This window comes from Colobus angolensis, unplaced genomic scaffold, assembly GCF_000951035.1.
Source record: "Colobus angolensis palliatus isolate OR3802 unplaced genomic scaffold, Cang.pa_1.0 Scaffold299, whole genome shotgun sequence".
NCBI classification, from domain to species: domain Eukaryota; kingdom Metazoa; phylum Chordata; class Mammalia; order Primates; family Cercopithecidae; genus Colobus; species Colobus angolensis.
Genome location: NW_012116254.1, coordinates 2,620,765 through 2,633,079, shown reverse-complemented (window position 1 = coordinate 2,633,079; position 12,315 = coordinate 2,620,765). Strand labels below are relative to the sequence as shown.

The window sequence follows — 12,315 nt, the reverse complement described above, 5'->3', positions numbered from 1 at the left end:
CCAGTGGCACGTACCTGTAATCCCCACTACTCGGGGAGGCAGGAGAATCGCTTGAACCTGAGAGGCAGAGGTTGTAGTGAGCTGTGATTGCGCCACTGCACCCCAGCCTGGGAGAGAGAGCAAGACTCCGTTTCAAAATAATAATAATAATAGTAATAATAATAATAATAATAATAGAAAGAAAAAAATTGAGAAACACTGGTTTACGATGATGTTATTGGAAACCATAATGTTACATTAGACACTCTATAAGCTCCTGGATTGTGGTGCTGGCAGAGGCAATGCTAGTAGAGAGAAATGCTTCCAGGGTAGAACGGGTTTGATAGAATCAATTTGCCACCAAGTGGCCGGTTGGTGTCCTTGAGGACTGGTAACATTTTTAGAGCTCAGCCTCAGTCTTTAGGCTAATGGGTCAGGCATTCAGTGGTAGTTGCTACATCAGGGTTGGTGAACAGTGAAGTCCCCATAGCTCCATTCCTGCCACCATGGCTACTCTGTTAATGGGCCATTGAGGAAGCACCAGAGTGGCCAAGGACAGAGGCCTGCTTACCGCACTGGATGCGTCACCCCCACCACCTGGTTGCTCTGTACCTGCTCTGTGATGGATATTCTCTCACAGGCCTTGGTATGAGACACAAAGAATTGCACGTTTTGTTGCCTAATCCCAACCAAAGACTGGGATTTCAAGACCAATCGACCAACGTGGTGAAACCCTGTCTCCATTAAAAATACATAGCCGGGTATGGTGGCGCATGCCTGTAATCCCAGCTACTTAGGAGGCTGAGGCAGGAGCATCGCTTGAACCTGGGAAGCGAAGGTTACAGTGAGCCGAGATCGTGCCATTGCACTCCAGTTTGGCCAACAAGAGGGAAACTCCATCTCAATAAAATAAAATAAAATAAAGCTTTGGGGGAGTAAAAAGTTATATGCAGATTTCTACTGCGTAGAGGATCAGTGACCCTGACTCCTGCATTGTTGAAGGGTCATCTGTACTTGTAAGACTCATTTAATGTTTGGAGATTATGAGAGGAAAAAAAGGACAAATTTTATATGCTTTGCTGCCTATGGAAGCAAAAGTCTGTGGATGGAAAAGAGCCCACCTAGGGAAGAGAGTTTGTTAGAAAAATATAGGTTGTACATTTTTGGTACTTGCTCTGGGAGCTAATTGTCTCAAGAAACTGAAATAATTTAGAAGTAACCTGATTCTTTCGCAATTTTACAAAATGCATTTAGTAATGAAGAATGATGAAATAATGCCTTGTGCAGTTAGGGTATACAGAAAGCAGCGTGAATGATTTCTCGGAAATCATATGTAAGAGGTTTCGCCAAGCAGGCATTGCCACCAGATGGCAACAGAGACTCTGGAATGGAATTTTGCAAGTGGATTTAAGAAAGGTCAACCCAGCGTACCTTCTAGAGTTCAGCAGCTTTCACTGAACCCTGGTTTTACTCTGTTATGGAATGCCATAACATAATATGTGAGTTACAGTCTTTTTATGAATGCCTTGTTCTTTTTTTTGAGATCGAGAGTTTCGCTGTTGTCACCCAGGCTGGAGTTCAATGGCATGATCTCAGGTCACTGCAACCTCTGCCTCCCGGGTTCAAGTGATTCTCCTGCCTCAGCCTCCCGAGTAGCTGGAATTACAGGCATGTGCCACCATGTCTGCCTCATTTTGTATTTTCAATAGAGACAGGGTTTCTCCATGTTGGTCAAGCTGGTCTCAAACTCCCGACCTCAGGTGATCCGCCCACCTCGGCCTTCCAAAGTGCTGGGATTACAGGGGTGACCCACCATCCCCGACCGCCTTGTTCTTGTTTTTAATTGATCAGGATTTTAATCATGAGATTAAAAAGTATTATAAATTCTTAAAGCCACAGTGAAAATTAATACAGTGTACTGGAGGGAAATCTGGTAAATATTTATCAAAATTAAAAATGAGAATGCCTCTCTGATCAGCAATTGTACATCTAGAAATTGATTTTATAGAAAAAAATGCATAAAAATATATCAGTGCTCATGTACAAGCACTAGTTTTTTTGTTTTTTGTTTTTTTGAGATGGAGTCTCTGTCGCCCAGGCTGGAGTGCAGTGGCGCTATCTTGGCTCACTGCAACCTCCACTTGCTGGGTTCAAGCTAATTATTTAAACCAGTCTACTAAAGTCTAACAAATTCTTTTTTTTTTGAGATGGAGTCTTACTCTGTCACGAGGCTGGAGTGCAGTGGCATGATGTCAGCTCACTGCAGCCTCTGCCTCCTGGGTTCAAGCGATTCTCCTGCCTCAGCCTCCAAAGTAGCTGGGACTACAGGTGTGCACCCAGCTAATTTTTATATTGTTAGTAGAGATGGAGTTTCACCATGTTGGCCAGGATGGTCTCGATCTCTTGACCTTGTGATTCGCCTGCCTCAGCCTACCAAAGTGCTGGGATTACAGGCATGAGCCACTGCACCCAAATTCAGTTTATAGGTATGATAGATCTCAATTTCTCAGAGATGTTCCATGATTATGTAAGCAGTGTAGAATTATCTTATTTTTTAACTAAAATATATGTAATCTAAAATCAGGTAGTAAAATACATAATTTGGAATCACAAGGTCTGTAACTTTTAATTTGCCCAATTATCTTAACCAGTACAACTTTTAATTTGCCCAATTATCTTAACCAGTACAAGCACTTTAAATACAAAAAGATATAGTTTATTCCTAATTTAACACAAAAGGATTATGCTGTCAGCTTGAATTACTTTATTTGCTTTGTATTTGACTTTCCTGAGATGATCCCTTATTTCCAGGAATTGGTTTACTTTTTTTTTTTTTTTCTGAGATGGAGTCTCACTCTGTCACCCAGGCTGGAGTGCAGTGGTGCCATCTTGGTTCACTGCAACCTCTGCCTCCTGAGTTCAAGCGATTCTCCTGCCTCAGCCTCCCAAGTAGCTGGGATTCCAGGAGTGTGCCATGACGCCTGGTTAATTTTGGTATGTTTTTTTAGTAGAGATGGGGTTTCACCAGGCTAGTCTCCTGACCTCAAGTGATCTGCCCTGCTCTGCCTCCCAAAGTGCTGGGATAACAGGTGTGAGCCACCATTGCCAGCCAGTTTACTTTTTCAAGCTATTGTCTCAACAAGTTGGGTTTAGCAGCCCTGGGAACTCAGGTTGCTTATCAGTCAGTTTTCTGACTGGGACATGAAATCCTTGACTGCATATGTTCAGGAACTTTTCTGAGTCCCTATTCCCATTCTCCCTTTTAAAATTGTTGCTGTGGCAACAGAGACTTCAAGTCTATATCCTTCAAAAGGAGTAGTTTCAAAACCACCTTCTGGGTTCAAATTATATCATTACCTAACTGATAGTTGCTTTACAATTTGTTTGGATTCTACTGAACTTGAATTGTCTGGCTGTTGGCCCCACTTTCTGAAATTAATCCAGTGACAGATAACTTTGTGATGGAAAATGTAGGTCTCCTTAGTAGTTAGCCCTCTGCCAGGTGACTTGGTTTCTGCCTCCCCTTATATCTGGTTGCTCTTTCCTCTTTAATTCTCTAAATCTCTTTTTATACAGAGCAATTTGGCTCTCTCTGGCCTCTCCGGTCATCATACTCACATTCACCATCTTGACAAGTGCAGTAAGCCACATAAATGCAGCAGAAGTACCTTATGCAGTCCTGGGAGTTTGTAGTTTTGAGTTGCTTTTTAAAAATTTTTTTTTTTAGTTTTGGAGATGGAGTCTCACTCTGTCGCCCAGGCTGGAGTGCAGTCGCACGATCTTGGCTCACTGCAACTTCTGCCTTCCGGGTTCAAGCAATTCTCTGCCTCAGCCTCCCGAGTAGCTGAGACTACAGGCGCACGCTGCCACGCCTGGCTAACTTTTTTGTATTTTAGTAGATAATGGGGTTTTACTGTGTTGCCCAGGCTGGTCTTGAACTCCTGAACTCAGGCAATCCGCCTGCCTCAGCCTCCCAAAGTGCTTAGGATTATAGGTGTGAGCCACTGTGCCTGGCTGAGTTACTTTTTAAAGAAACTTCATTTCTTTCCTTCTCCTCCTCTTTCTCCCATCCTCCCTGATTAACCTCTTTTTGTGTGGAACTCACCCCTTAATTCAGTCTTTCCAATGTATGCCTCTTTTCCCCTTTAGGCGATGATACACATATCACAATGTATCTATGCGTTGTCTCTGCTTCCCAACCAAACTGTAAAACATGCAAATTGAGGGTGGGGTCAGTTGTGTTTTGCTGATCAAGCAGTGGGTGGCACGTAGAGAACTTTAAATGTTATGAATGACTTAAACTGGGAGAGGTCAGAGAGCAAGGGTATTCCACACTGGGAGAAATATCTGCAAAGTTATGGATAGTAATGGTGGTAAAAATATTTGGTTCATATTTGCCAACTCTTTGCAGGTGATAACTTTATATACATGTGTACACACACACACACACACACACACACCAGGACATACAAGGTACGTGTACATTCTGAGTAGCTTAATAATTTTTGTTGTTGAGGATTTGGGAACAAAATACATGAAACTGTATTATATACTCAATTAAAATATGATCATAAACAAGCAAACTGCATCTCTGAAGTCTTTTCCATTTTTCATGCCATATTCCTGGATTTTTCATTCTAGGGTATGCTACAGGTGGGTGGATGGTCTTTTTCCTCCCTCCCGTACACTCCATTTCTCTTTCTTTTCTTTCTTTCTTTCTTTTTTTTTTGACAGTTTTGCTCTTGTTGCCCAGGCTGGAGTGCAGTGGTGTGATCTCGGCTCCCTGCAACCTCCGCCTCCCGGGTTCAAGAGATTCTCCTGCCTCAGCCTCCCGAGTAGCTGGAATTACCGGCGTCCACCACCACGCCAGGTGATTTTTTTTGTATTTTTAGTAGAGTTGGGGTTTCACCATATTGCCCAGGCTGGTCTCGAACACCTGACCTAAGGTGATCCACCCGCCTAGGCCTCCCAGAGTGCCGGGTTACAGGCGTGAACCACTGCGCCTGGCCCACTCCATTTCAACTATCTTACCCCACCGCCAGACAAAACGCATATTCATTTGTGTGATTCACGAAATATTTATTTAGTATCTGCTATGTGCTACTATGTGCAGTGTTCTAGAGACCCTTGGATACATCAGGCAACAAAATCAAGAACCCTGCCATTGAGAATCTTACATTCTGGGAGGACTGACAGACACTAACAATAAGGATACAAGCAAATTGCAGAAATCCTAGAGCTTGGAAGGGAAGATGTGGACAAGTTTTTCACATCTGGAAATTTCAGATGAAGCACACTGTGTAAAACGTATACTAAGAATACTTTTACGGGTCTTATTTGTCTTGTTACCTGTTTGCCTGTCCTTTTAGGAACACGTCTCTTTTCCAGTCTGGGAATTTGTGCAGTAATGATAATAACTACCATGTACCGACATGCCTGCTGCTACCAGCACCTTTCTTGGAGAGCCCATTAAATCCTCATGACATCCGAAAAGGCAGGTATGATCATTCCCCTTTACAAAAGAGGACACTGCAGTGCACACCCCAATGGGCGTCAGGGTTTCTTCCTTGCGCACAGTGCGGATTTAGGCTAACCGACTGGATCGGAAGATGAAAAAAAGACTGGCAAATCCACTTCCCGGATTTCTTCAAGCCGACGCGGCTGAGGTGTGCGAGCGCGCCCGGGGTCCACACTGAGTGCCATTCTGCAGAGCCGGGAGATGGAGTAAGTCGGTCGGTCAGCCTGGGTCTCTGCCCTTGTCCAACGTAACCCAAGACACCTGCGCGCCGGGTGGAGCCAGGGTTAGGGGTGGGGCCTGGGCTCCGGAAAGGAGGCGGGCCCGCCGTCCTCCAGTGCAAATGCGTCCCGGAGTGGTTTGTCCTACGTTGCGGCCCGTAGAGGCTGCGAGTCACCGCCTCTTCTCCGGGAGTGGCGGACATTCGATCATGTGACAGTCCGGAGGCCAGAACCGGGCAGGTTGCGTGAAGCGCAGGGGTTTCACAAAAACAAACGGTGACGGCGCCGCGGCAGGGACTATCTATGGCCGAGGCAGTGAAGCCCCAGCGCCGGGCCAAGGCCAAGGCCAAGGCCAGCCGGACTAAAACAAAGGTGAGGATCTCCCCACTCTCCCGAGGCTCTGGCAGTGTGCTGTGTCTCCCTCCTCCTCTCTTCGGCCTCCCCAGCCAAATCTACTCCCGGTCCCTGAGCCCTCTGCATCCTCTGCCTCCACCTTTCAATATTTGGTCCCACCACCCGTTGACATCCGCCCTTCTCCTCCATTCCTTCTCCACACCCCCTTGCCACACTCTGTCAGGACCCCATTTTTCCTTCTCCCTCCTGTGACTTCACTGGTCTCTTCTTTTTCAGCTCTCTTCTTGGCTTTCCTCACCTGGGTCTGGTTTCCTGCCGTGAAATAATTTTTCTGTTTCCAGCCCCATCGTTGACTCTCTCTTTACTCCTTTATATTCTAGAACATTTTCAGTCCCTGCCATGCATAAAGAGAGAAGGTTCCTCTCCTCCATGCGGAGAAGGTACCTTTGGCAGAACTTTATAAGTAGACTAGTGATGTGCCATTTCTCATCCCTTTGAAAGTTCAAGATGACAGTGGTGCTGCCTCTGTTTATTTCTTATTATCTTGATTGTTTATAAGGGGCACGAATGGCTAGAAATTAACCCAGGGCGGGACTCACACAGTAGGGAAGTATTTGAATTTTCTGGGTGTCCTGTATTAGACTACATGTGGTATTAGAGTGATTTTAAGTTGATTTGTCTGTAAGTGCAGTCTGGATTTTCATTTTGTTTATATATATGTGTGTGATACTTACAGACAAATCAACTTAAAATCACATATATATTGTTAGACGGAGTCTCGCTCTGTCGCCCAGGCTGGAGTATAATCTCGGCTCACCGCAACCTCCGCCTCCCGGATCGGAGTTACTCGGGAAGCGAGTCTCCTGCCTCAGCTTCGCGAGTAACTGGGATTACAGACATGCGCCATCACACCCGGCTAATTTTGTGTTTTTAGTAGAGACGGAGTTTCTCCTTGTTGGTCAGGCCTCAAACTCCTGACCTCAGGTGATCCGCCACCTTAGCCTCCCAAAGTGCCCGGATTACAGGCGTGAGCCTCCTCGCCCGGCCTGTTTATATACATTTTCTAAGATGATCAGATTAAATGCTGCTCCCGGATGGCCAGACCTCATAATTTTGGCTTACCTGAAACAGAGTTTACATTTGGGAAATAAGGAGGATGGTATTACAAGTGCAGGACATTTTTTTTCCCAGAAGTGGGTGGTGTTCCAAAGCAGGTGTAATTTAAACATGATACTGTAATCCGATTTTCTCATGGGAACAAGGTTTTAACAGGAGACTAGTGTTAATAGGTACCATACCTAATAGACTGTAAATGACTTATGTGGATTTCTTTCATTATGATGCTCTTTTTTTTCTTTCTGACTTTTATTTTAGGTTTAGAGGGTACATGTGGAGGTTTGCTACATGGGCAAATTGCACGTCTTGGTGGTTTAATGTGCAGATTATTTTATCACCCAGGTAATGAGTATAGTGCTTGACAGGTGGTGTTTTTATCCTTACCGTCTTCCCTCCTTCCACCCTCAGGTAGGCCCTGGTATCTATTATTCCCTTCTTTGTGTCCATGTGTACTTAATGTTTAGCTCCCACTTATAAATGAGAACATGTGGTATTTGATTTTCTGTTTCTGCATTAATTTGCTTAGGATAATTGCCTCTAACTGCATCCATGTTGCTGCAGAGGACAAAATTTTATTCTTTTTTATGTCTGTGTAGTATTCCATGCTGAGTATTTACCACATTTTCTTGATATGACTTTTTAAAAGGCTGTAGTGGAGTTAGACACATTGGTGTATCCATGTCTGTGAGGAGTTATTCTGGGGAGAAAGTCATTTTGGTATAGAATTTCAGAAATTTTATTTTATTTTTTTGAGTCAGAGTTTCACTTTTGTCGCCCAGTCTGGAGTGCAGTGGCGTGATCTGTGCTTACCACAACCTCTGCCTCCTGGGTTCAAGCAATTCTCCTGCTTCAGCCTCCTGAGTAGCTGGGATTACAGGCATGTGCCACCACGCCCGGCTAATTTTGTATTTTTAGTAGAGACAGGGTTTCTCCATGTTGGTCAGGCTGGTCCCCAACTCCGGACCCCAGGTGATCTGCCCTCCTCGGTCTCCCACAGTCCTGGGATTACAGGCGTGAGCCACCACACCCGGCTCAGAAATATTTTTTAAGAGCAATGCTTTTGCACTGTATTGGGTTGGTAAAGAACTATCCAGGCCCAGGAGGAAGAAAAAAGCCATTGGCCAGCTATGCATAAGATCCCTAAACCTGCTTAACGATGAGACTACAAAAAAAGAAAAAAAAAAATTATACCTATCCAGTGAAGAAAAAAAAAAAAAAATCCCCGAACCTAGAATGCAGTAGTGCATAACACAGAAATGTTAGTTGTCTATGAGAGTGGAATCTTAAGTCTTAATCTCTAGTTTTTTTTCCCCAATATATTGATGAAACTAAAGCCTCCAGGGGTTAAATTATTGCTCAGTGTCATGCCGTGAGTGAGAGAACTCAGGTTAAAGCCAGAAATCCTGACTCTCAATCCAGGAGCTTAATAGTTATTTCATATTTCATATGTCTTTTGTCTTTCCATAGATAGAATGTTGCAAATACTTTAAAAAGAGTCTGTTAAGGGGATTCCCTCATAAGTTATTTTGTTTAAAACAGAATTTCTAAATTAAAAAGTTAAAAATCTTAAAATTTTTAGACCCATCATGAAAAACCAATTGATTATATTTTTTTATCCATCTTAGGCAACTTTCCTATACAAACATACGTTAATTTTTTTGTTGTTGTTGTTAAAGTTTATGAAGAGGCCTTTATTTCAGAGGCATTTTGTCAAACCAAAAATCCTTGACATCTACTTTTGCCCACACTCTAAATCTAATCATTCACTAAGTCTTGCCAATTGCATTTTCTAAATATTCTTTTGATTCTGTACATTTCCTCTCCATCCTAACTACTATGACCTTACTCCAAGGAGGATTGCTTCTAAACTGGCCTCTTTACATTCATTCTTGCTGCCCATTCTCTAAACTGAGCTGGATATGTATTTTTCAAAACAAAACTGATCATGTTACTCTCCTCAAAATCTTTCAAAGATTTCCCATCACTCAGAGGCTAGAGTCCAAAGCATAGACTAAGGGCTCTGTATGATCTTGGTTCTGTCTTCCTCCTCAGCCTCAGTTCTACCACCACTCCCACCATTCTCCCTTTTCTTTTCTTTTTCTTTTTGAGACCGAGTCTCACTCTGTTGCCCAGGCTGGAGTGCAGTGGTGTGATCTTGGCTCACTGCAACCTCCGTTTCTTGGTTCAAGCAATTCTCCCGCCTCAGCCTCCTGAGTAGCTGGGATTATGGTGCCTGCCACCATACCGGGCTAATTTTTGTATTTTTAGTAGACACGGGGTTTCACCACATTGGCCAGACTCTTCTCAAACTCCTGGCCTCGGGTGATCTACCCGCCTCGGCCTCCCAACGTTCTCTTTTGATTCTTAACCTTTATGTCCTTTCCTGCTTCAGGGCGTTTGCCCGTGTTGTTTCCTCTGACACCCCTTCCTGTCCCTCTTTACCTAGCCAACTACTCATTTATGAGGTGTCAGCTAAACAGTACTTCGGCAGAGAAGCTTTCTCTCATCTCCCTGGTGTCACTGCCTCTCCAATAGCAGTCTTCTGCCCTTTGTGCCACTCATCTCATTTGTGGTTACTTTGTCAACATTTCTTTCTCCCTTAGATTTTGAACTCACTGAGGGAGGGACCTGTCTTGTTCTCAGTACCCTTCACAGCCTCTTTGTCACTTGATAATGTTCATTGAATGATGAAATAAATGCCAGTAATGAAGAATATTTCCAAGCATGGTCACTCAGAAGAATTTAATAAATTTCCTCTGACTAGTATGAGAAAACGGATGCAAAATGTCCATGACACCAGCAAAACCCCTATCTTTGCCAATCTAGAAAGTTAATTCTTTTAGAATAAAACAATCTAGAAAGTTATTATTTTTTTTGGAGTAAATTGATGCACTTGTTAGTGCTAGTTATAGTTCAGTTATGGTTATAAAGTCCTGCATTAATGAAACCTTTACCATCTGCAGTATAATTTGGCAACTATTTTGGGAAGCACAAACTGGTTCAAAGTCTCAGTTCAGGAAGTGGATAGTGTCATGTGCTGTTGCCTTTGGACAGTTTGAGTGGCTTCTGGATTTTACCCAGCAGCTGACCTACATTCCTCAATGTTAATCATCTGGTAGCTAACCTCTGCTGCTAGGTTATGGTTAGGTATGTGGTGCTTATCGCCTGATGCCTAAGAGATAGACCTAATAATATTTTCATTTCTTTAGTATCATTCTCTGCTATAAAATCCCCCAACTCTGAGCACCCTGACTTCATTGATCTTGATAAATTATAAGTTAAGTACAGTAGATTCTCAGATTTGGACTTACTCTGCAGAAGTAGTGCATTTTATAGTTTTTTTTTTTAACAGTTAATATTAAATTCTGAATGCCAACAACTTTTTAATAGTGAGAGCATCCAGTAATTGCTAAGGACAGACAGATGTGTCCCAGAAGGTCACAGGAAAAACCTTTAAATCCCTGTCCTCCTTGTGCCATGCCTGGATGATTGATTTCCACCTCTAGTCCCTTTCTACCAGGAGTGGTTATCGGTGTGAAGTTGGGGGATGCTGCATAGTATTATTTAGCTTCTTTTGTGCCTCCTAAAAGCCATTCATTTATTAAACAAATGCTCATTGATCACCAGTTATGTTCCAAAAACTATTCTAGGCTCTTGGGATGTAAAAGAGAAAAAAGCCCAAAGAACCTGACCTTAGTGGAGCTTAACATTCTAGAGGGAGAAGACAAAAAACAAGCAAGCTAAACAAACAAAAACCCATGAAGAAGAAAATATATCATGCTTTATAAGTGCTATGGAAAAAAGGAAAAAGAACAGGTTGAAGATTTGGGGAGTACTGGTTAGAGGTTAGGATGGGTGGTCAGGATAGTTTGTTTTTTTTTTTTTTTTGGGACAGAGTCTTACTCTTGTCACCCAGGCTGGAGTGCAGTGGCACGATCTTGGCTGACTGTAACCTTTGCCTCCCAGGTTCAAGCAATTCTCCTGCCTTAGCCTCCTGAGTAGCTGGGGTTACAGGCACCCACCACCACGCCCGGCTAATTTTTTTACTTTTAGTAAAGGTTTTGCCATGTTGGCCAGGCTGGTCTCGAACTCCTGACCTCAGGTGATCCACCCACCTCGGCCTCCCATAGTGCTGGGATTACAGGCATGAGCCACCACGTGCGGCCTGGCTAGTTCTTATTGCGGGTGACATTTAAGTAAAGACATGAAAGGGAAGAGATAGTTCACTATGTGGATATGGGGGGAGAAGTGTTTCAGGCAGAGGGACTAGCCAGGAAAAGGCTGTCTGGCAGTAGCATGCCAGACCTGTCCTAGGAACTGCAAGGAGGCGGTGTGGTTAGCGCGGAGTGAGTGAGGGGAAAACAGTAGGAGATGAAGTCAGAAAGGTAGCAGAGCCCAGTCATGTCGGGCCTTGCATGAGCTTTTACTCTGAGTGACATATGGAATCAACACAGGATTTTGAGCAGAGGAATGACATGATTCCACTTGTGCTTTAAAGGATCACTGTGCCTGCTTTTTGGAGAATAGACTGTAAGGGGGCAAGGGTAGAAGCAGAGACTAGCTGAGACTATTGCAGTCACCCAGGCAAGAGGTAATGGTGGCTTGGGCCAGGATTGTCAGAGAGAAGGTGGTGAGGAGTGTTTGAGGTCTGAGAGCCAAAAGGGTTTGCTGAGGTTGGGATGTGGGATGTGAGAGAAAACAGTCAAGGAAGACCCTGAGAAGGAGAAAGCTGTGGGTGGAACAGGTTTTAGGGGGAAAATCAGGAGTTTGGTTTCAGATATGTTAATTTTGAAATAAACATGTAGTGATGCGGAGTAGGCTTGGACGTGTGAATGCAAGCCTGCTCCATATCTCTACATGTTTATTTCAAGTGATGAATAGAAACTTCCCATTTATTTCCTAAAACTTAAAAAAAAACTTTAGTTTTAAACGATTACTTACTTTCTGATTCCTCATTGCTTAAAGTGTGTAGGAGTAGACACAGACACACACTCTCACACACTGTACAACCCAGAAATGAAGTGCCCAGAATTCCAGCCTGCTCCATATCTCTACATGTTTATTTCAAGTGATGAATAGAAACTTCCCATTTATTTCCTAAAACTTAAAAAAAAACTTTAGTTTTAAACG

At 43.5% G+C, this 12,315-nt stretch overlaps 1 protein-coding gene across 1 annotated transcript in view; it reads left to right on the top strand.

The window, feature by feature from the left end:
* The first annotated feature begins 5,918 nt into the window (after positions 1–5,918).
* EPG5 (ectopic P-granules autophagy protein 5 homolog (C. elegans)) overlaps positions 5,919–12,315 on the top strand; it is a 125,634-nt gene continuing 119,237 nt past the window's right edge. Inside the window, 1 exon segment of the mRNA XM_011949334.1 lies at positions 5,919–6,087. Coding sequence (XP_011804724.1) covers positions 6,019–6,087 — 69 coding nt within the window. The 5' untranslated portion in view covers positions 5,919–6,018.